Source organism: Spermophilus citellus (assembly GCF_964194105.1).
Source record: "Spermophilus citellus genome assembly, chromosome: 12".
In the NCBI taxonomy this organism is placed as follows: domain Eukaryota; kingdom Metazoa; phylum Chordata; class Mammalia; order Rodentia; family Sciuridae; genus Spermophilus; species Spermophilus citellus.
In genome coordinates, this window is record NC_138198.1 from 42542718 (window position 1) to 42562688 (window position 19971).

Genomic DNA, 19971 nt, shown 5'->3' on the forward strand with positions numbered 1-19971 from the left:
GAGCGGGACAGTACTGCTGGGGCGAGAGTGCCTACCTGCGACTGAACACGTATGAAGTTCAATGTCAAAATCCACTAGTCATGATTACTGCAGGAGCCGCTGACAGGGGCCCTTCCTGACTAGAAAGGCCACCGGGGATTCCGGCTGTGGGTGGAGTCTTCATCCTGCAGCAAGTGGGGATCACAGATGTAGACGCACATTTTAAAATCGGGAGCTGCGTATTCAGGCTTGTGGGTTTGGCTGTGCTTAAATTCTGCCTTGGGGCTGGGGTGCAGCTCAGCAGCAGAGCTTTCCTGGCGAGCGTGAGACCCCGGGCTCCATCCTCAGAACCACAGGAAAAAGATTTCCTAAACCCTTCATAAGATCTGTGTGCTGGACATGGAGTGTGTGTGTGTGCATGTGTGCAAGAGTGTGTCCTCACAGCAGACGGGGTGCAGGGCCCAGAGCCTGTGAGGGGATGAAGGAGGCAGGCAGGGGGAGGGGAGGCACCTGTGACCCCTGCGCAGAGAAGACCCAGCGAACCCCAGCTGTGGGCCTGCGGGGAGCTCCAGAGCTGCACCCAGGGAGGACGAGGAGCCGTCTCTGCATCCACACCACCTGTCGGGGGAGGTTGGCCCTTCCTTCCCACGCTGTCACTCGTACTCACTGGTTGGCCTCGCTCAGAGCTGCAGGCAAATCTGACATTCAACTGCCCGGGGCGTGGGGAGCGGGGCTGCAGCAGCACCCTTCCTGGGTGCCAAGCCAATCAGCCCTGAGCTCCGGTGCCTGTCAGAGAACCCGCTGAGCCCTTGCCACTTCTGCCAAAGAAGGGACGCTATTTACTGAGATGTCGGCATCCAAAAACCAGACAGCTCTCAGGAAATGTGAGAAAAGGAAGGGGGTTCCGTGGAACCCAGCCAGGAGGGCCTCCGGAGCCCGTCCCCTGTGCAGCGCCACGTCCATGGTGTGGGGAGGTGGCTCTGCTAATCCCCAGGCGCCGTCTAGGTGGACAGTAAGGGGAGCGTGATGGGCCGGGCAGAGGGTGGGGCACCAGACAGAGAAACAAGTCGGGCTCGTGTTTTACCTCAGACATAGAAACATGAGCATCCATCGGACAAAACCCATTTCTCACTGCAGGTCACCAACCAGAAGGCTTAAACTCCCTGAACTAAGGGCCCAGCACAGGCGGCTGCTTCTGCAGTACTTGATCTTTCAACAGCCGGAGACAGCAGGAACCGGAACTCAGTGCCGAGCCTGGGAGCCTGCAGCCCACAGTGGCCACACGCCTGGCCCGTCCCCACCGTGTCCTTCAGTCTAGCTGACCCCCAGCCACCCGGGGCATCAGGGCAGGATCGTCCTTCCCATACAGATAGGGACAGTGGAGACAGCAGGGCTGAGGCTCTGAGGTCGCCCCAGGAGGGCAGAGCACCAGGCCTGGGCCCGGCAGCCCAGGCCCAACCCAGCAGGGTCCTGCAGCTCCAGCTCCTGCCCAGGAACAAGCCTGGCCCACGGTACCCACCCTTCAGGCCCCACGGTGTCACCCCAGCCTGTCTCCAGGTGCCCCACAGTCAGAGCAACAGGGAGGGGGAGGGCCATTAGGTTTGACCCCCCCCAGCAGGAGGCAGGGTGCAAACTGCCCAGGCTGCTCCCCGGGGACCACCCCTCCCGCTCCGCTGCCCACGCTTGTCCCCAGCACTCTCAGCCATCCCCTCCTTGGGACGCCCCCCGGGCTGACTCAGGAAGTGACAAGGAAGCCCCTGTTCCAGGTCTTGTCCACCACAGCCTGTGGCCCAACACTGCCCAGATTAAGGGGGCAGGACGTGAGATGCCCAGGTCCTGTGGAGGGGAAGCCAGCCGAGGGGCGGGTTGCACTGCCCTGGCCAGCTGAGCAGCCCTGCCCCCTCACACAGTCCCCTGTCAAGTGACACTGCCACCTCCCACCTCAGTTTGTCTGAGGGGCTCAGCACCCTGCTGGCTGATGGGCAGTGGCCACATGGAGCAGGGCCAGCAGGGCTGAGTCTTGGGCATGGACAGCTTTGCTCTTTCAAGGTCAAGGGCTCTGTGGCAGCCCGAGTCCTGCACACCCACCTCACGTGTGCCCATTAGGCGGGCTGCCCAGTGGTCACAGGCCACGCCATCCCCACCCCTGGATCCTTCTGTCCCTGACCAGCAAGGAGACTCTGAATCAGGAGGGGACACTTGTCCTGCGTCCTGGAGGAGGGGTAGATCCTGGCAAGGGTGGGACCTGGGTCACAGTCCACCTCCCCCGCCAATGGCGGCAGGAGGACCCACAGGAAAAGCCCTACCCCTGCCCCACGGTGGGGCCCTGGAGGGGCCGCCAGGGCTCATCTCAGAGCCACGAGGTGTGGCGGCTGAGTCACTGTCCCTGGTCCGTCTGGGCTCCATCTCAGTCCTGTCGCTGACCAGTGGACTTCACACACCTGTCCCCTGATGGTATTGGCAGAACCACACAGAGGACCAAATGAATGACCTCCACAGAGCCACCCGGTGCCCAGACACTGCGACCGACAGGAGCGGCCGGACGCCTGTTCAGCAGATGTCCTTGGAGGCCAGGGCGGGCCGTTAAAGCAACCCACCGTCAGACGGGACCTGCTGACTGACAACACTGACCTGGGGAGTGCTAACAGTCATGACAAAATCGCTCCTTTCAGAAGGACAGGGAGATGACCGCTCAGGCTCGCGGACATCGTGAGCTGTCCCGACAGGGTGTTCCAGAAAATCAGGGCTCTCCCCCCGTTCCGACAGGGCGGCCATGGCCAGGCTGCCTGCACCCTGAACCTCAAAGCCGAGTGTCCCAGAGGACGGGCGGATGTTGCCCAACCCAGGGATGGGGTCCATGAGCCAAGACAGAACCAGCAGGATGTGTGGGGCCGCGTGGACAATAGTCTGGGCTCCGAGGCCAGTCCCGGGTTCAAACCCCAGTCCCACCGCTCACCGACTCTGAGACCTGGAGCTAAGCCTCAGTTTCCCATCTGTAGACTGGGACATGGAGGAGGGGAGGTAAGGAATGATTCTCCCTCCTCTGTCCACCCTCCCACGTGCTCACAGAACATATCCTCACCTGACCGTCCCTGGCTCACATTATTGTCATCGTGCAGCTGGAGGACAGTGAGGCCTGGTCAGGTTTGTAAATAGGACTCAGAGGTGAGGAGGGAGCCCCACCCACACTAATTAGAAAGTCACAGGACCAGAGACAAACCACTGGGCCACTCACTGCAGACCGTCTCACCTGTGGCCTGGTGGGAGGCTGGATTTCTGGGTTCTGGGGGGCTTCCAGAACCCCCCACACCCATACATAGGCAGTTGGCCCTAAGATGAGGTCAGATGCCTCCACACCCACAGGTAAGGAACACCGTGGGCTTGCAGAGTGGACCTCAGTCTGAGGGATTCTCTGCAAGAAATAATTGGGTGCCTTGAAGAGCTGCCCCAGTGCTGTTGCTCGGCTCTGGCACAAGCCTCCCTCCTTGGGGAACCCAGGGGCTGCCGCCAGCCAGGCTTCTCATCTCACCCTTGGTTGTCAGGCGCTCTGGTCTTGCTGGATTCCACGTTCCAGGTGCCTCAGGGCAAGATCCTCTGCAGGACCTGCCCCTCACCAAGGACCCGCTCCCCAGCAGGACCATGTCACATTCCTGCAGTGAGCGCCGTCTGGTCCCATCCACAGCCTCCGGGAGCGGAGGAGCTCAGCTGCCACCATGACAAGCGCAGGGCCTGCCATCCCGCGAGACGTCCAAGCCCATCTGCAAAGCTCGCGATGACAACAGGACAGGAGTGAGTGACACCCCCATCACCTTTAACAGAGCTTGTGCCTCCCTTTTTACTGGTGACAAGGAAATTAATGACAGTGTGAGAAAAATTCAAGAAAAGGCACCACCCTGCCGCCTGCCGCTCCCCACTGGCCGAGCCCGCCTTCTGCGCCAGCCACAGGCACCAGGAGCCCCCAGGCTCGTCATCAGGCACCTGCCCAGCCCCCTCCCGGGCTCCCAGGTGCACCTCGTGCCCATGAACAGAGCTGCATTGGTGAGCAGGCGGGCGGAGGTTTGCTGACTGCAGACGGACGGGGCACGGGCTGCGGGCTGCAGGCTGCAGGTGCAGCTCCCATCTGGGGCCTCCCCTTGAGCAGCAGGTGTTCCTACAGCCACAGACACGCAGAGGCCATGGGCCCAGGTGGGGAGCCTACAGATCTGTCCCTCAGAGCTGAGCAGGGCTGGGCAGGCCTGGGCGGCCCAGGCTGAAGCCACCTGCACAGGGTGGGAGGTCACCGGAGTGCACAAGTCTCATGAGGGTCATCAGGACTCCAGGTGGGTCCCGGAGCCCGGGGACACGGGAAGGGACAGATGGAAACCCGAGCCCCAGCCCCTCCTGTCTGCCAGGACCAGGGCAGTGCCTGGGGGCAGCACGGGTGGGCTGCAGGGTCGCCAGCCCTGAGAGCAGGCCGGGGCCGTCACCGCAGCAGACGCTCCAACCAGGAACAGGGAACAGGCTGTGGGGCGGGGCCAGGGGAGGGCAGCAGGGGGCAGGAGAGGGGGGTCCAGGGGGCTGTGAGCATCTGTCTTGGCAGGGACCAGGGGACAAAGCCAGGGACAGAGACGGCCCAGTCCTCAGCGGCTATTCCTCCCACGTTGGCCAGTGCAGGGGCTGGGACAGAAAGCAGTGCCACCACGGGAGGTTTGTCCTCCTCTGCAGATGTCACCCAGGAGTCCCCTCAGCAGCCCTGGCTCGAGGCTCCCTCATCTCCTGTTCCTGTTCAGGTTCCTCCAGGGAGCGCTGGCGTCCCCGTCCCTGTCTCCCCTCTGACACCCTCGGTCCTGTCCCACACACCTGGGGTCATGTCTCAGTGTCCCCTGCAAGCCTCAGACACTGAGCCTGGGGTCACAGAGGCAGGGACATGGCCTGTGGCCCCGTCCTGATGCTGCAGGAGATGGGGTCCTGTCGTGCCTGACACCGGGTCCCCTGGTGACACACAAGAGGGTGCTGGCCGTGACCTCCTTCAACAAGGCCAGAAGAGGTAGGGGACCCAGATGACCAGGCGGCCACCGCTTCAGAAGCACGTGCCCTGCACGAGCAGTGGCCCTCGAGACCCAGCAGGTCGGGGACACCCGGGGACCTGCAGCCTCAGGAGGTTCCTCACAGAAATACTGAGCCCAGGGGACCCCAGCCCCTGCTGCCTGGCGAGCTCCTCTGGAGGCCATTCTCGAGGGGGAGGGTGGGGGACCCTCCTCGGCCTCTGTGCCCCCACAGTCTGCAGGGCCGCGGAGACCGCAGGCCGAGCCACGGTGTTAAGGAGCCGCAGGAGGCCATGGCTGAGCAGGCCCCTCCTGGCCAGAGGCCAGAAGCCATTGTCCTCCCGCAGACCACAGAAGGGGCTGCTGGTCCCCAGGGAGCGTCAGAGGCCAAAATCTGGCGCCTGCCACCCGTCATTCTTTGCAAGTGACCCTTTAAGGAGAGGCGGCCATTGTGGGGCAGAGGGCATTGTGGGCCTCCAGCCCAGCCTCAGAGGGGTCAGCTCTGCCTGCCCATTTGCGGGGAGGAGGACAATGTCCTCAAACTGCCACCGTCCTTCCCAAGTGGGTCTGGGGGCTGGCTTTGCTTTGGGGGAGGGGGAGACATACCCCTGAGGGCCGGAGTCAGGCCTGGCCCGGGCCAGGGGAGGGCTCTTGGCCACAGGAAAGCCGATGGCCCTGTGGAGATTCAGGCCACCACTGCCTGACCGTCCAGCAGCCAGGACAACCCAGGAAAGTGGACGCCAGGGTCCACTCTGGGGCTGTAACTGCTCAGGTCAGGGCTGTGTCCCACTTGTCCCCACCACGACCCCCACCTCCTGTACCCACCTGGGCCACCAGGAAGAGGACACGGGCACTTCCCCTGACCTCTGCAGCCAGAGGCGTGAGCCCCAGGGGTCGTGTGCACGTGTCTGGTCTGCCAGGTGGTCTCAGGTCCCAGGGGGAACGTCCTCCTCGTTCCTCTGTCACCCCACCCACTGCCACACACCCCCACGTCACTCACAACCCTCCAGGATGAGACAGCTCCTCTCCTCGGCTCAGGGGTCACCCGGAGTCACCACCCAAGTCGGCTGACAGGTGCCTGCTTGTCCCTCTTGGGTTTCGGAAAACGTGACTCCAGCGTCAACACGGGATGCGAAGCCTCGCTGGAGAGCCGCGGCCTGGCTCTCTGGAGGCCTCGGCAGGTGGGCACTGGGCCTCGTCCCCCTGAGCATCGAGGGGCACAGCCACGTCCCCGCTGCCCTGGAGACGGGCTCCCTCCCTTGGTCACAGTCCCCACCCTGGAGGTCACCCGACATGGAGACCCCAGGCGGGTTCCCTCTCCTTCCTCCCCGTTCCACCGGGGGACGCTGCAGAAGTCACCACGCACGAAGCGTCTGTGGGACTCACGTTCCACGTGGGGTGTCCTGACAGCATCTGCAGTGTGGCCTGACCACTGGTGTGGCCTCTCTCTGTCCACCCAGCCTGGCCCTGGAGGTTCCTGACTCTCCCCGCACACGCGTAGGCAGAGAGGCCACCGGGAGCCCACACTACACATGACAGCAGAATGTCAACCCGTGGGCAGCTGAGCCGCAGGACTAACATGAGCGATCGTGTAGGTAGAGGCTTTGAACCTGACACACAGGTGTCAGGCTGTTGCCATGGAGAACGAGTGAGTGGCCACCAGGGTCACCTTCTCTGACAGGCAGGACCCAGGGGGCTCTGGGCGGAGGCTCAGGCATGGGCTGGCATCTTAATGACGCCTGACTTGCTCTTCTGAGCGTGGGACTGTGAGGGAGGGTCGCCTGGGTGTGCATGTGTGCGTGAGTGTGTGTGAGTGTGCATGTGCATGCTCCCTGCTCCCTGCTCTCACACTGGAGACCCGTTTCCACATGGACCTTCTCTTCAGGAACTGGACCTTCACCACCAAGGCCTGGGCCTCGTCCCTGGCTGAGCCGGGGCACCTCAGCCCTGGGGGCCTGGCCCCGTGCACTGCTCCCCAGGACCTCAGCAGGGATGGAGACGGGCTCCTGCCCTCGGGGAGGGGACGGCCCAGTGGGGCTGCAGAAGAGACACGGAGGACCCACACTTCACAGAGGTGATTCAGATGGGGACACCCAGTGGAGACCTGGGATAAAGAGGGAGTGACCGTGAGGGGCCGGAGCTGGAGAGCCAGAGAGGAAAACAGGGAGAGGCCAGGCACTGCCTGTGGAGCCTTCCCGCTCCATCCTGCTCTCCCCTGGCTCTTCCAGGCTGGACGCTCCTTCCCTGGCCACCAGAGCCAGACCCGCTGGGCCCTGGGAGACTCCACTCCAAGGGACACTCAGGCCGCGAGAAATATCCCCAAACACCTTAAAACACACGCGCACACGCACACGCACACACACACACACACGCCCTTCCACACGCACACACGTGCACACACACACCTGTTTACACCGCAGCGGAACCCGTCTCCCTGCATGGGACGCTCTGCCGTTTCCCTGAGTCCATTCTGGCTGTGGACATTCACGCGCTGCGCAGCCCTCCAAGTTGATTTCAGGGCCCACCACGCACGCCGGCCGCCATTCCACCCTCTGTGCTAAGACCCTCCTGTGGTCAGGACGAGGGTCCCAGGTGCCATTTACCCTACAGCAGGGAGCCACCTCTTCCCACAGGTGGGCAGAGGAGGCCTGTGCCCGTGAGACCCTCAGGGCCTGACACCAGTGTGAGACAGCAGCCAGCCCTGGCCCGGAGCACAGACCAGAGGCAGGACCCTGGCCTGAGGCCACAGCCAGGGCCTCCTGAGCCCTCCAGGGGACAGACCCCCAGGGACAGCTGGGGGAGGCAGGGCCTGCTGGGCAGGGCAGGCTGTGGACTGGGCGCAGTGGCCCCTTCCCAAGGACCTCAGACTGCTCCTCCAACTGGACCATGGTCTCCGGAGCTCAGGGCCACTCCCTGGCCCAGAGAACCAGGCAGAGGCCACTGTTGGCCACCTGAGAGTTCCCTTTCCTCATGGGTATTATCTGTTCAGGTTACCAGGCCAGGACGCTGTCCCCTTCCCTCTCCTCACGCGGTGTAGCTAATGGTGTGAGTGCTGCTGCAGCCATTCAGGGGCAGCGGGCAGCCCTATCTCCTGACTCCCCCCCACACCTTTTCCTTGACCTGTCCCCTTCCTCTGCCCGGTCCCTTCCAGGCCTTCAGCCAGACATACCTCCTGTCCTCAGCTGCAATGCCACTGCCACCCGGGGCCCACACTCTTCATGTCCCATGCACAGGACAGGGCTGGCCTCTGAGGACCCTGGACAGCAGCAGGCCTTGGTTCCTGTGGAGCATCTCTCGGAGCTCCGCTGAGTCATGGTTACAGCTCCCCGTCCGTCCCCCTGTTGGACATGTCCAGGTGCCAAGGGTGTTTGTCATGGGCCTCAGAACAAAACTGGACACCAGAGCACGACCTGGGGCAGAGCTGCCAGGGCCCACGGCCATCCTTGCGGGGGCCCTGGTCTTGCACAGGTGGAGACGTGCCCACCTGGGAGGGAGGGGCCAGCGCCTCCTGGGGTGGGGACCGTGTGAAGGCAGCGAACACAGCACTCTGTCCTCCGTCCCAACCAGGGCCCGGTGCCTGGGAGCCTCCCTCCTACCTGTTGGCTGCTGAGGTCCCTCCAAGTCCTCTGACTGGCCGGTCCCCTAGGCAGGGTGGCTCTTCCTTCTCAGGAGAATAAAGTAGGTGCCCAGGGAGACAGGGTCTCTTGTGACGCTTTGTCCTCCACACATCTCCGTACCACTGTCCCCTGTCCTGAGCACGGCCCCCATTCCCGGTCCCCCTGCTGCGGCTCTGCAGGAGTTCGTGGCCTTGCTGACCAAGTCATCTCAGCTCCGTGCCCACTCAGCAAACAACCTGACCTGCACTTGCTGCGCCGGCCGCAGGACACGGCAGGGAACAGACACATCTGCCTCTGGGGAGCCACAGAGGACGGCAGGCCATGACCGGACCATTGCAGAGACCCTCCTGACCGCACTCGAGGACGTCCAGGCAGGACGGCTGGAAGAGCGCAGGCCCGGCCGCTGGGAGACCCCCAGAATGTCGGAGCCCTGGGGGTGAGGAGGAGCGGCTGAGAGGACACGGTGACGAGAATCAGGCCCAGCCCCATCGCCCTGGTGTGGACGCTGAACACCCGAGAAACGCCCAGAAAATGTAGGAAGCAAGTTGTATCTAAAGAGTAGATCAGAGCCGGACTCCTCCAGAGAGCAGGGCCCAGGAAGTGGGGTGCCTGCCCCTTTTGTACCTTTCAGAATTCCTTGTTCCCAAGCCTGGTCCTGACCCCCCACGCCCCCTTGTCCTGCCTACCCGACTAGTGACCAAAAGGTGGACCAAAGTGGAGAAGGACCTTCCAGGGGTGCAGGCAGGAAGGGAGGGCCCAGGGACATTCTTTAACAACTCCCACAATCCCCTGGGGGCAGGTTGCCTGGGCCAAGGGCTCGGGAGGTATTGACAGGCCACTTCCTCCTGAATCAGCCTCCCTCTTCCTGATCTTGACCCGGTCATTTACTGCCTTCGCTGACTGTCCTCCCCCAGCCCCAGTGATACAGCATTTCAGGCCTAGAAAAAAAAGCAGCTGCAAAGGCCCTGAGGCAGGCAGACCCGGGAGATCCGAGAGGCAGGAGGGATTTATGATGGTTTATCCCCTGGTGCCCTGCACCCTGAACACCAAGTGGAAAATGTATTTCAAAATGGTGTGTCCCTGAAGAGAGACCCAGGACCTACCCACTGAGGGAGCGTGAGAGGTTCAGACGGTGCCAGAGCCAGCACCAAGCACTGCGGAGTCCCACCTATGGAACGCAGTCCCTTCCCAAGCCTTGGCGTTGTGGGTGCCCCACTAGAGAAAGTCTCAGTTGGGTGCTGGTGGGACTTGATGTTCTCTGGGGCTACCTAAGCCCTAATGAGACAGGGAGGGGCAGGGGCTGGGGCAGGGTCCTGGGGTGCTAGGGAGCCCACAGCGGGCTATCCATTCCTATCCCAGCAGGCCTCCCTGAGCCCCTTCCAACACAAGAGCTCCCCACTCACGGTCCCTCATGACTAATCAGAACCCGGCTCGCCACACCCTTCACCACTGTTCGCCTGTGCATCAGGATGTGCACTGCACCAGGGCAGGGGACTTTCTTCACCGTGTGCTGCTCACCTCTGTGTCCCTAGGACCTCGCACAGCGCCACACAGGCAGCAGACCGTCTCTCAATCTTGTGGAATGGACGAGCAAGTGATGAGTGACTGAGATCCCATTTGAAGGATAAGCCCCTGGGACGTGGAAGAACTGGTTGATTCAGGGGGGAGGGGATCAGGAGCCTCCATCACTGCTTTTGCCAAAGGGAAAGAAGATGAAGAACAAGTTGTGAGGCCTGGGGTGCAGCTCAGTGGCCGAGCGCTTGCCCAGCACGCGGGAGGCCCCCGGCTTGATCTCAAGAATGACACGCAAGATCAATAACAAAACTAATCACTGTCCATGGGGACAGCCTCAGCGCCCAGTTCCTAGGAGGGCAGCAGCCTGGCTGTCATAGCAAAGCCCCACAGAAAGTGGGCAGAGACGGAGCAGGTGGAGCTGCTGCTCACCCAGAGTGACATTCTGTGACTGGGGGCATCCTGCCTGTCCTTTGAGCTCTGCTGGAGACCTCTCCCCACAGGCCAGCTCCTTCCGTCATTAGGTCTCACCACTAAAGCCACACCGGGCCGGAGGTGACCTCCCCACCTTCTCCACAAGCCGCCACGGTTCGTTTCACCACGCACTGGTCACTCACGCGCTGAAATGCGCCCTGCTGGTCAGTTATCATCTGTCACCCAGCCAGCTTCCTGCAGTTCCATGGTGGGTGCGCCTTGGGGACTTCAAAGTCATACTTGAGATTCCAGCCCTCAGGGGGCCTGAGGTGGCCTTGCTGTCCTCTCAGGAGCATCTCTCAGCTGGCTGCCCGGAACCCGCAGGTCCACAAGGACGTCCCAGGGCTGCCTGTCACGGAGTCTCTTCATGATGTCCAATCGGAGTTCCTTGTTTTCCCCTTCACCCTCCTCTTCCAGACCAGACCTCCTGGTTTCTCTAGTGACAACCCGCCATCTCCCAGAAGAAGCCCTGCCCCACTGAGCCCACACCCAGCCCCAAGCCTGGGACAGCCTGAGCCACTTGGCCTGGCTAGGCCTACATCACAGTGAATGGCCCAGGGTGTGGGGGGCCACCATGTGACCCAGGATGGTCCAGCACTGGTCCAGTGCTGTTCAGTCCAGGACATTCCAAAGGATGTCTGGGCTCTCTGCTCTGCGAATCTGTCAAGAACGTGGCCAGGGAGCCTCCTCTCTTTTCCGTGTGAGCCCTTATCCCGCGGGACACATTCTCATTAAGTTCCTCCCTCGGAGTCAAGATAAAACTGGGGACAGAAACTGACCTGGGCCCTGGAGTTTTGTTTTGGCCTGTTGTGTTGGACCACAGGGATTGAACCCGGGGAAATACAACTCTGAGCACGTCCCCAGCCCTGTTTTGCATTTTATTTAGATACAGGGCCTCACCGAGTTGTTTGGTGCCTCGCCTTTGCTGAGGCTGGCTTTGAACTTGAGATCCTCCTGCCTCGGCCTCCTGAGCCGCTGAGATTAGAGTCCTGTGCCATGGCTCAGGAGGCCGAGGCTAGACCCTGCAGTTTGACACAGTGCTGGGCCCCTCAGGCTCCCTCGGTGACGGCGTTGGGATGAGCACCCCGTAGCATCCTGGAGGAAACGGGCCACCCTGAGGCTCCTGCATGAGCCTTTCTACAAACAGGGCTTCTGACAGTTCCTTTTGGAGGCCGCTTCCGTGAGCAGGCGGGGGAGGCTCAGAGAGCCCCTGCCCTCCACGTCCACCCTTCTCCTACCGTGACGCTTTCTGAACAAAGGTCGCTCCAGGGCCCCTCACGTCGGGGTTGGAACCACCTCAGTGACAGCTTCATGTCCTCTGCTGTCACTCCCACATGGAAAGGCCACTGCCAGGTGAGCTGCCCCCCCCGTGCAGCCCAACCCCGGTTTCTTCTCTCTTTAGTGTTGACTTTGTGCTCATTCTAGAGACCAGACACAGAGAGGCCCCCAGACCAAGGTGCCGAGGGACAGTGTTTGTGAAGCAGACCCAGGACCCCACCTGAGAGACCCGCTATCCGCAAGCCCTCCTCTGTCAGGTGGGCAGGTCCACTGAGGCTGCTGTGGGGAGAGTCTCTGCCAGCTGGTTGTAAGAAAGACGTCGTCTCTGTTTTCTGGGTAAAAACCTGGAAACCTGGGTCTGGTCGAGAGGACAAACAGGGCACCTGGTCATGTGACCCTCCAGGTCCCCTCCCGCCTGGGTACAAAGTGCAAAGAATTCCCAAATCCTTGTTCAGAGGACATTCCACCTCTGAGAGTGTGTGTGTGTGAGGGTGTGTGTGTGTGTGTGGGTGGGTGTGTGGGTGTGGGTGTGAGGGTGTGTGGGGGGGTGTGGGTGTGTGGGTGTGGGTGTGAGGGTGTGAGGATGTGGGTGTGAGGGTGTGTGGGTGTGGGGAGGTATGGGTGTGGATGTGGATGTGTGTGTGTGTGTGTGTGTGGGTGTGGGTGTGTGGGTGTGGGTGTGAGGGTGTGTGTGGGGGTGTGGGTGTGTGGGTGTGGGTGTGAGGGTGTGTGTGGGGGTGTGTGGGTGTGGGTGTGAGGATGTGGGTGTGAGGGTCTGTGGGTGTGGGGAGGTATGGGTGTGTATGTGGATGTGTGGGTGTGTGTGTGGGGGGGTGTGGGTGTGAGGGTGTGTGGGGGGTGTGGGTGTGTGGGTGTGTGTGTGTGTGTGTGTGGGTGTGGGGAGGTATGGGTGTGCGTGGGGGGGTGTGGGTGTGGATGTGTGGGTGTGTGTGTGTGGGGGTGTGGGTGGGGAGGTGTGGGTCTGAGGGTGTGTGGGGGGGTGTGGGTGTGTGGGTGTGGGTGTGAGGGTGTGTGTGGGGTGTGTGGGTGTGTGGTGTGGGTGTGAGGATGTGGGTGTGAGGGTGTGTGGGTGTGGGGAGGTATGGGTGTGTATGTGGATGTGTGGGTGTGTGTGGGGGGGTGTGGGTGTGGATGTGTGTGTGTGTGTGGGTGTGGGTGTGGGTGTGAGGGTGTGTGGGAAGGTGTGGGTGTGTGGGTGTGGGTGTGTGTGTGTGTGGGTGTGGGGAGGTATGGGTGTGTGTGGGGGGGTGTGTGGGTGTGGATGTGTGGGTGTGTGGGGGGGGAGTGTGGGTGTGTGGGTGTGGGTGTGAGGGTGTGTGAGGGGGTGTGGGTGTGTGGGTGTGGATGTGTGGGTGTGTGTGTGTGGGGGGTGTGGGTGTGGATGTGTGGATGTGTGTGTGGGGGGGGTGTGTGTGTGGATGTGTGTGTGTGTGTGTGTCTAATGGGCACTGGTTTTTGAAGGAAGGAGGGGGAGGTCAGCCCCTGACAGGGTCCGGAGTGGGATGGCCCTGGGGACAGACCTCTGGGGTGGCCCTGCCTCCTTTGAGAATCAGCTCCTTCATTTTCCCTCTGGGCACTGATGTCACCTGGCCCCGCTGATCACCTGAGACAGCTCTTCTCTCTGGCCCCTGTGCCCAAATCCTGGGGCTCCTGCTGCCCAGACCCCTGGCCATCCCCCTGCCCTGTGCCAGGTTTAGCATGGATTCTGTCACCTGCAGCCCCAGAACCCAGCGACACCCTGGTGCCTATGACCCAGGACAGGCTCCGGAGTCCTCTGCTCCAGGAGGGTCCTTCCAGCACATCGGAGGGTGACAGAGTGTCTCCAAGGAACTCAGGACTTTGGGGCTTCAGGACAGGAGCCCTCAGGGGTGGGGACATGGAGACCTGCAGGGACACGGAACAGGTGGGGTGGGGACATGGCTCAGTCCCTGCCCTTGGCTTCAAGGTTGTGGCTTACTTAGGCTCCATGTCCTAGAGCCTCCTGCCCGCAGCCACCCACGGTCCTGCAGGTGCCCTGGGGGCAGGGGTCCTGGCAGGTGGGGTGGCACAAGCACAGCGCTGACAGGGTCGGCTTGAGGCCTCTGGGGCTGTCAACCCCCATGCTCCATCTGAGCGTGTGACTGGACACCTACCAGATGCACCTCCAAGGAGGACCCACCCCAGGGGACACTGGGTGTCCCATCCCGGGGTGTCACCTCACGCACTGTTCCTTGAAATGACACGAGGCTCCAGGGCCCCTCCCTCGTGGGCTGCAGGCTGCAGTGGAGCCCCCGGTGCAGATGGCTGTCATCACAGGGTAGATGACCCTGTGGGACCTGGGCTGTGCTGGACAGTTGCGCTGACCCAGCCCCCATGGGTTAAACCGATTCATGCAGGAGATGGGAACAGCCTCCTCATCTCCCTACGAATGGGCCGAGAAACGGTCTCCACCGACCTCCAGGGCACAGGGGCTGTGGGGCTTGGCGCTGAGGTCTCCTGACAGGTGGCAGAAGCTGGGGACACAGGACACGGTGCTGGGGAGACCCTGTCCCAATGTGAAGCTGATGCAGCCTGGGTCTGCAGCACCCCAGAAAGGGGAGGCTGGTGGGGTGCCAGGGACACACGCACTCGCCATAGGCCGCCTGCAGCTGCACCCTGGGACATCTGGGACCTAACACCCAAGGTGTCTGGCCACGTCACCTGGGCAGCTCTCCTTTGTCATGGTGTCCGCAGGCTGAGGTAAGAGAGTCCGAGCAGAGGGCCGAGGCGCTCAGGCCGGCTGCCCGTGACAGGAGGGAGGCCGAGGTGGAGTGAAGAGGGACAGGGCACCAGCACTGGGCAGTGCTATGCATGGGTGAGGGTGGGTCTCATCCACGGCCCCCCAGACCCCTCCTGCCCTGCCTGACCCTGGGACCACCTGCGGGAGCGGAGGAAGGGCAGAGAGGGAAGAGGAGCCCGGGCGTCCCCCCACCAAGGACCCTGAGCCCCGGTGACAGGGGCCAAGCCCACAGAGAGAAGTGAGGTCAGACTTTAGCTTTTGACTTGCTGGAGCTCAATTCCTGAATGAGATGGGATGATGGATGAGCGTGTTCTTCTAAGTGAAATCGACAAAAAACCAGGGACACGTCCCCAACTGTAGCAAGAGCTCTGAGGCGGCCATTGCTCAAGGCACTGGCTGACGAGGGCCAGCAGATGCCCCGAGGGGAACTGGAGGCAGACACCTGTGCCTCATTCTGCATGTCTCCTTTGTCACCTTAAAAGCTGGGGTCAGATTGCTGTCAGCTCTGCAGAGGGCTGCTGACCGTGTAAGGGACGTTCATCTGAAGCTGCTGATCCTCCCTCCTCGAGGCCAACGCGAGGCCACCGACACCAAAACAAGGGTAACCAAGGTATTTTCAAGACTCGCAGGGACATCGCAGTCCACAGGTTGCCAATGGCCAGTTTCACAAGGTCCTATTCCAGACCCCTGGGATGGTGCCCTAAACCTGCCAGGGGCGGTGAGACGGCAGGCAGATGCCCTGGGATGGGGACTGGGGCTGCAGTCCAAGCAGGAACCATGTCCTCAAGGGAACCCAATGGCCCCCGGGATGTGAGGCTTCCCCAGAGCCTCACCGCTCCAGACGGAGACGATCAGTACCCCCAGAGTTTGACCAAGGTGGCTTAGTTATGCCCACCTCTTGTCCCCACCCAGGCTCATGGCACTAGTTCAAAGACAGCCCTGAGGACGCTTGCCCCCCCCCCCCAACAGAGCCACAGCGAGTCCCCTCCCCCGCCTTCCCAGCCACGCGACACAGTGAGTCCCTTCCTGTCCTGGACATCAGGGCAAGTGCCAGGGTGACTTGCGAAGACTCCCTGACGCCAGCACTCTAGGTCTAGCACTCCAGGGACATTTCCGCCACCCCCTGGCCTGAACCCAAGGCCCCCCAGAGGGTCACAGGAGGACACAGGTGGGCTATGGCGGCGTCCGCAGGCTGAGCCAGGGTGACACTGATGGTGGGACGGGGCCTTTTCCCCAGATCACCAGGAGCGTCACCGGCTCCTCTCTGTCTCTGCCGGTGCCCAGGCAGAGGTGGCAGGTGCCCAGCTGTGTCTGTGTCTTCTGCCTCCCACCTGCGGAGGATGGGCCTTTGTCACCAGCTCTGCTCCCTGGCTCCCTGCTATGGATTTGACGACACAGGACTTTGACACTTTACCGTGACAGACTCGATGTGGCTTGTGGATGATCAGTGGCAGGTGGAGGAGAAGGGGGCGGCCGTGTCCCCTGACACCTCTTACATGACTCCCATGTCACACGGGCGCAGATCGGGGGCCGTGAGTGCCCACACATCCCTGTCCCCCGCCTGCAGTGCCCGGGCTGGTTTCCCAAGGGGCCACTGTGCTGATGGCCGAGGGCGTCTGTGGGCTTGGAATTGTGTTGGTCACCCCCAGGGACCTGGCGCTGGAGCCCTCCCTTGCCACACAGTGGCACACATGGCGCCTGTGGGTTTTGTCACGGAGCATCCGTTAGGGCTATGAGCGAGGGCAGGAAGACGGAGACGGAGGCGTCACTAACGGGAGCATCACCACAGAGCCTCTGAGAGGCTGAAAGGGCACCTGTCACAGCAAGACCCCAGAGTGACAGGAAGGAGGGGCCACCTCCGAGCCAGAGGTCGTCACCAGGGCACGGGCAGGTGCTTGCTGCTCAGGGAGGGAAACAGGCCCACCCAGTCCCCACAGCGGGTCACAGGCGTTTGTCACTTCTCAGGGGCCCTGACTGTCAGAGGTCACAATCAGGACCCTTGAGGGAGGACGATCGATTGCCTGGCAGAGACCCTGTGGCGTCCCCTCCTCACGGTGGCAGGGCAGGCGCCAGCATCCAGCTCTGCACGGAGGGAGCATTTCCAGAGGAGCCCGCAGTGGGCAGCGGGAGCCGAGGACACAGGCGCAGGCTCCCTGACCAGTGATGAGGGTCGCGGTGCCCGGAAGCCGCGTCCCGCCTGCCGCACAGGGAGCAGCCACCGTGGCTGAGTGGCCCTGGAACCGCGTATTCACAGCTGCCCCTGGTCAGTGACTCCGCCCTCCACTCCCCTTAGTCAGCTGGGGACTCTACTCCAGTGCCACTCGGGTTACTTAGGAAATCGCGACCCGTCCCAACACCAGCCGCTGGGACAGGAAGGCTGCTTAGTCCCCGCGAGGAACTTCAGTCACCTCCCACTCTGCAGGGACATCAGCGTGGCCATGAAGTCACCTGCAGGGAGAAGCCTGAGTGTCCCCGGTCCCCATGCGACCCACAGCCCTGGTGGAATCTGAGCTTCCTGTGTGGCCCAGGCTCTGAGCCCAGCAGGAGCCTCCCGACCCCAGGTCTGCAGACCACGTGGGCACCTTCCAGATCCACGTCAGGCTCAGCCCGACCACAGGACCCTCCTCCCGCAGTGGCCTCTGTGTCTGCTCACCATGGCCATCTGGCCTCCCCTCTGGCCTGGACTTACCCAGCCCCCTGCCACCACGGGACCTTTGCGGGATCTGCCCTCCTCCCCAATGTCTCCCGCCCCACCTGTCCTCCACCCGCTGACCTCAGTGACCCAGCATAAGGGTGCTCACCAGAGCATTACCCACAAGCACATGCACCCCAAGGATCACGCAGGGCTGTTGGGAGAACCACGTTAGAGCTTCAAGATAACACAAAGGTGTTTCTACAAGGAACTGGGGGGTGAAATCAGGGTATAGAAAAGTGTTGGGCCCGGTTTATCAATTCTGTTGGTCTCTTGAAAGAATTAACCTTCATCTTTGTTAATTGTATCTATTAACATCTGTTTGCCACTCGTTGACTTCAGCTTTCTCTTTGTCTTCCTTAATTCTACTTATTTGAGGTTTACTTTGATCTGTTTATATTTTTATTTTTATTTTTTTTATTGGTTGTTCACAACATTACAAAGCTCTTGACATATCATATTTCATACATTAGATTGAAGTGGGTTATGAACTCCCAATTTTACCCCAAATGCAGATTGCAGAATCACGTCGGTTACACATCCACATTTTTACATACTGCCATATTAGTGACTGTTGTATTCTGCTACCTTTCCTATCCCCTACTATCCCCCCTCCCCTTCCCTTCCATCTTCTCTCTCTACCCCATCTACTGTATTTCATTTCTCTCCTTGTTAATTTTCCCATTCCCCTCACAACCTCTTATATGTAATTTTGTATAGCAATGAGGGTCTCCCTTCATTTCCATGCAATTTCCCTTTTCTCTCTCTTTCCCTCCCATCTCACGTCTCTGTTTAAAGTTAATCTTTTCTTCCTGCTCTTCCTCCCTACTCTGTTCATAGTTGCTCTCATTATATCAAAGAAGACATTTGGTATTTGTTTTTTAGGGATTGGCTAGCTTCACTAAGCATAATCTGCTCTAGTGCCATCCATTTCCCTGCAAATTCTATGATTTTGTCATTTTTTATTGCTGCGTAGTACTCCATTGTGTATAGATGCCACATTTTTTTTTATCCATTCATCTATTGAAGGGCATCTGGGTTGGTTCCACAGTCTAGCTATTGTGAATTGTGCTGCTATGAACATCGATGTGGCAGTATCCCTGTAGCATGCTCTTTTAAGGTCTTCAGGGAATAGTACAAGAAGGGCAATAGCAGGGTCAAATGGTGGTTCCATTCCCAGCTTTCCCAGGAATCTCCATACTGCTTTCCAAATTGGCCGCACCAATTTGCAGTCCCACCAACAATGTACAAGAGTACCCTTTTCTCCACATCCTCGCCAGCACTTGTTGTTGTTTGACTTCATAGTGGCTGCCAATCTTACTGGAGTGAGATGGTATCTTAGGGTGGTTTTGATTTGCATTTCTCTGACTGCTAGAGATGGTGAGCATTTTTTCATGTACTTGTTGATTGATTGTATATCCTCCTCTGAGAAGTGTCTGTTCAGGTCCTTGGCCCATATGTTGATTGGGTTATTTGTTATCTTATTGTCTAATTTTTTGAGTTCTTTGTATACTCTGGATATTAGGGCTCTATCTGAAGTGTGAGGAGTAAAAATTTGTTCCCAGGATGTAGGCTCCCTATTTACCTCTCTTATTGTTTCTCTTGCTGAGAAAAAACTTTTTAGTTTAAGTAAGTCCCATTTGTTGATTCTTGTTATTAACTCTTGTGCTATGGGTGTCCTATTAAGGAATTTGGAGCCCGACCCCACAATATGTAGATTGGAGCCAACTTTTTCTTCTATCAGACGCAGAGTCTCTGATTTGATATCAAGCTCCTTGATCCATTTTGAGTTAACTTTTGTGCATGGCGAGAGAAAGGGATTCAGTTTCATTTTGTTGCATATGGATTTCCAGTTTTCCCAACACCATTTGTCAAAGATGCTATCCTTCCTCCATTGCATGCTTTTAGCCCCTTTATCAAATATAAGATAGTTGTAACTTTGTGGATTAGTCTCTGTGTCCTCTATTCTATACCATTGGTCCACCCGCCTGTTTTGGTACCAGTACCATGCTGTTTTTGTCACTATTGCTCTGTAATATAGTTTGAAATCTGGTATTGCTATACCGCCTGATTCACACTTCCTGCTTAGAATTGCTTTTGCTATTCTGGGTCTTTTATTTTTCCATATGAATTTCATGATTGCTTTATCTATTTCTACAAGAAATGCCGTTGGAATTTTGATTGGTATTGCATTAAACCTATAGAGAACTTTTGGTAATATCGCCATTTTGATAATGTTAGTTCTGCCTATCCATGAACAGGGTATATTTTTCCATCTTCTAAGATCTTCTTCTACTTCTCTCTTTAGGGTTCTGTAGTTTTCATTGTATAAATCTTTCACCTCTTTTGTTAGGTTGATTCCCAAGTTTTTTTTTTTTTTTGAGGATATTGTGAATGGAGTGTTTTTCCTCATTTCCGTTTCAGAAGTTTTGTCACTGATATACAGAAATGCCTTTGATTTATGTGTGTTGATTTTATATCCTGCCACTTTGCTGAATTAATTTATTAGTTCTAGTAGTTTCTTTGTAGATCCTTTTGGGTCTTCTAGGTATAGAATCATGTCGTCTGCAAATAGTGATAATTTAAGTTCTTCTTTTCCTATTTTTATGCCTTTAA

General features: G+C 59.3%; 1 protein-coding gene, 1 long non-coding RNA gene and 1 pseudogene across 5 annotated transcripts in view; 1 reads left to right on the forward strand and 2 right to left on the reverse strand.

Moving 5' to 3' along the window:
• The window catches only part of LOC308632038 (voltage-dependent P/Q-type calcium channel subunit alpha-1A-like), a gene marked incomplete at both ends in the record, with an annotated part of 99785 nt that extends 91468 nt beyond the window's left edge, over positions 1-8317 (reverse strand). Inside the window, 2 exon segments of the mRNA XM_081263693.1 lie at positions 3991-4129; positions 8173-8317. Of these exon segments, the coding sequence (XP_081119819.1) occupies positions 3991-4129; positions 8173-8317 (284 nt within the window).
• The window catches only part of LOC308631712, an 895537-nt gene that overhangs the window by 489464 nt on the left and 386102 nt on the right, over positions 1-19971 (forward strand). The gene's annotated exons all lie outside the window — the stretch shown is intronic.
• Positions 8320-19971, reverse strand: part of LOC308632039 — a 160291-nt pseudogene continuing 148639 nt past the window's right edge. Inside the window, exons 11-12 of the transcript XR_014024319.1 lie at positions 8862-9050; positions 8320-8511 (exon numbers count right to left, since the gene is read on the reverse strand). The product of XR_014024319.1 is annotated as an uncharacterized misc_RNA (transcript). The remainder of the gene's footprint in view (positions 8512-8861; positions 9051-19971) is intronic.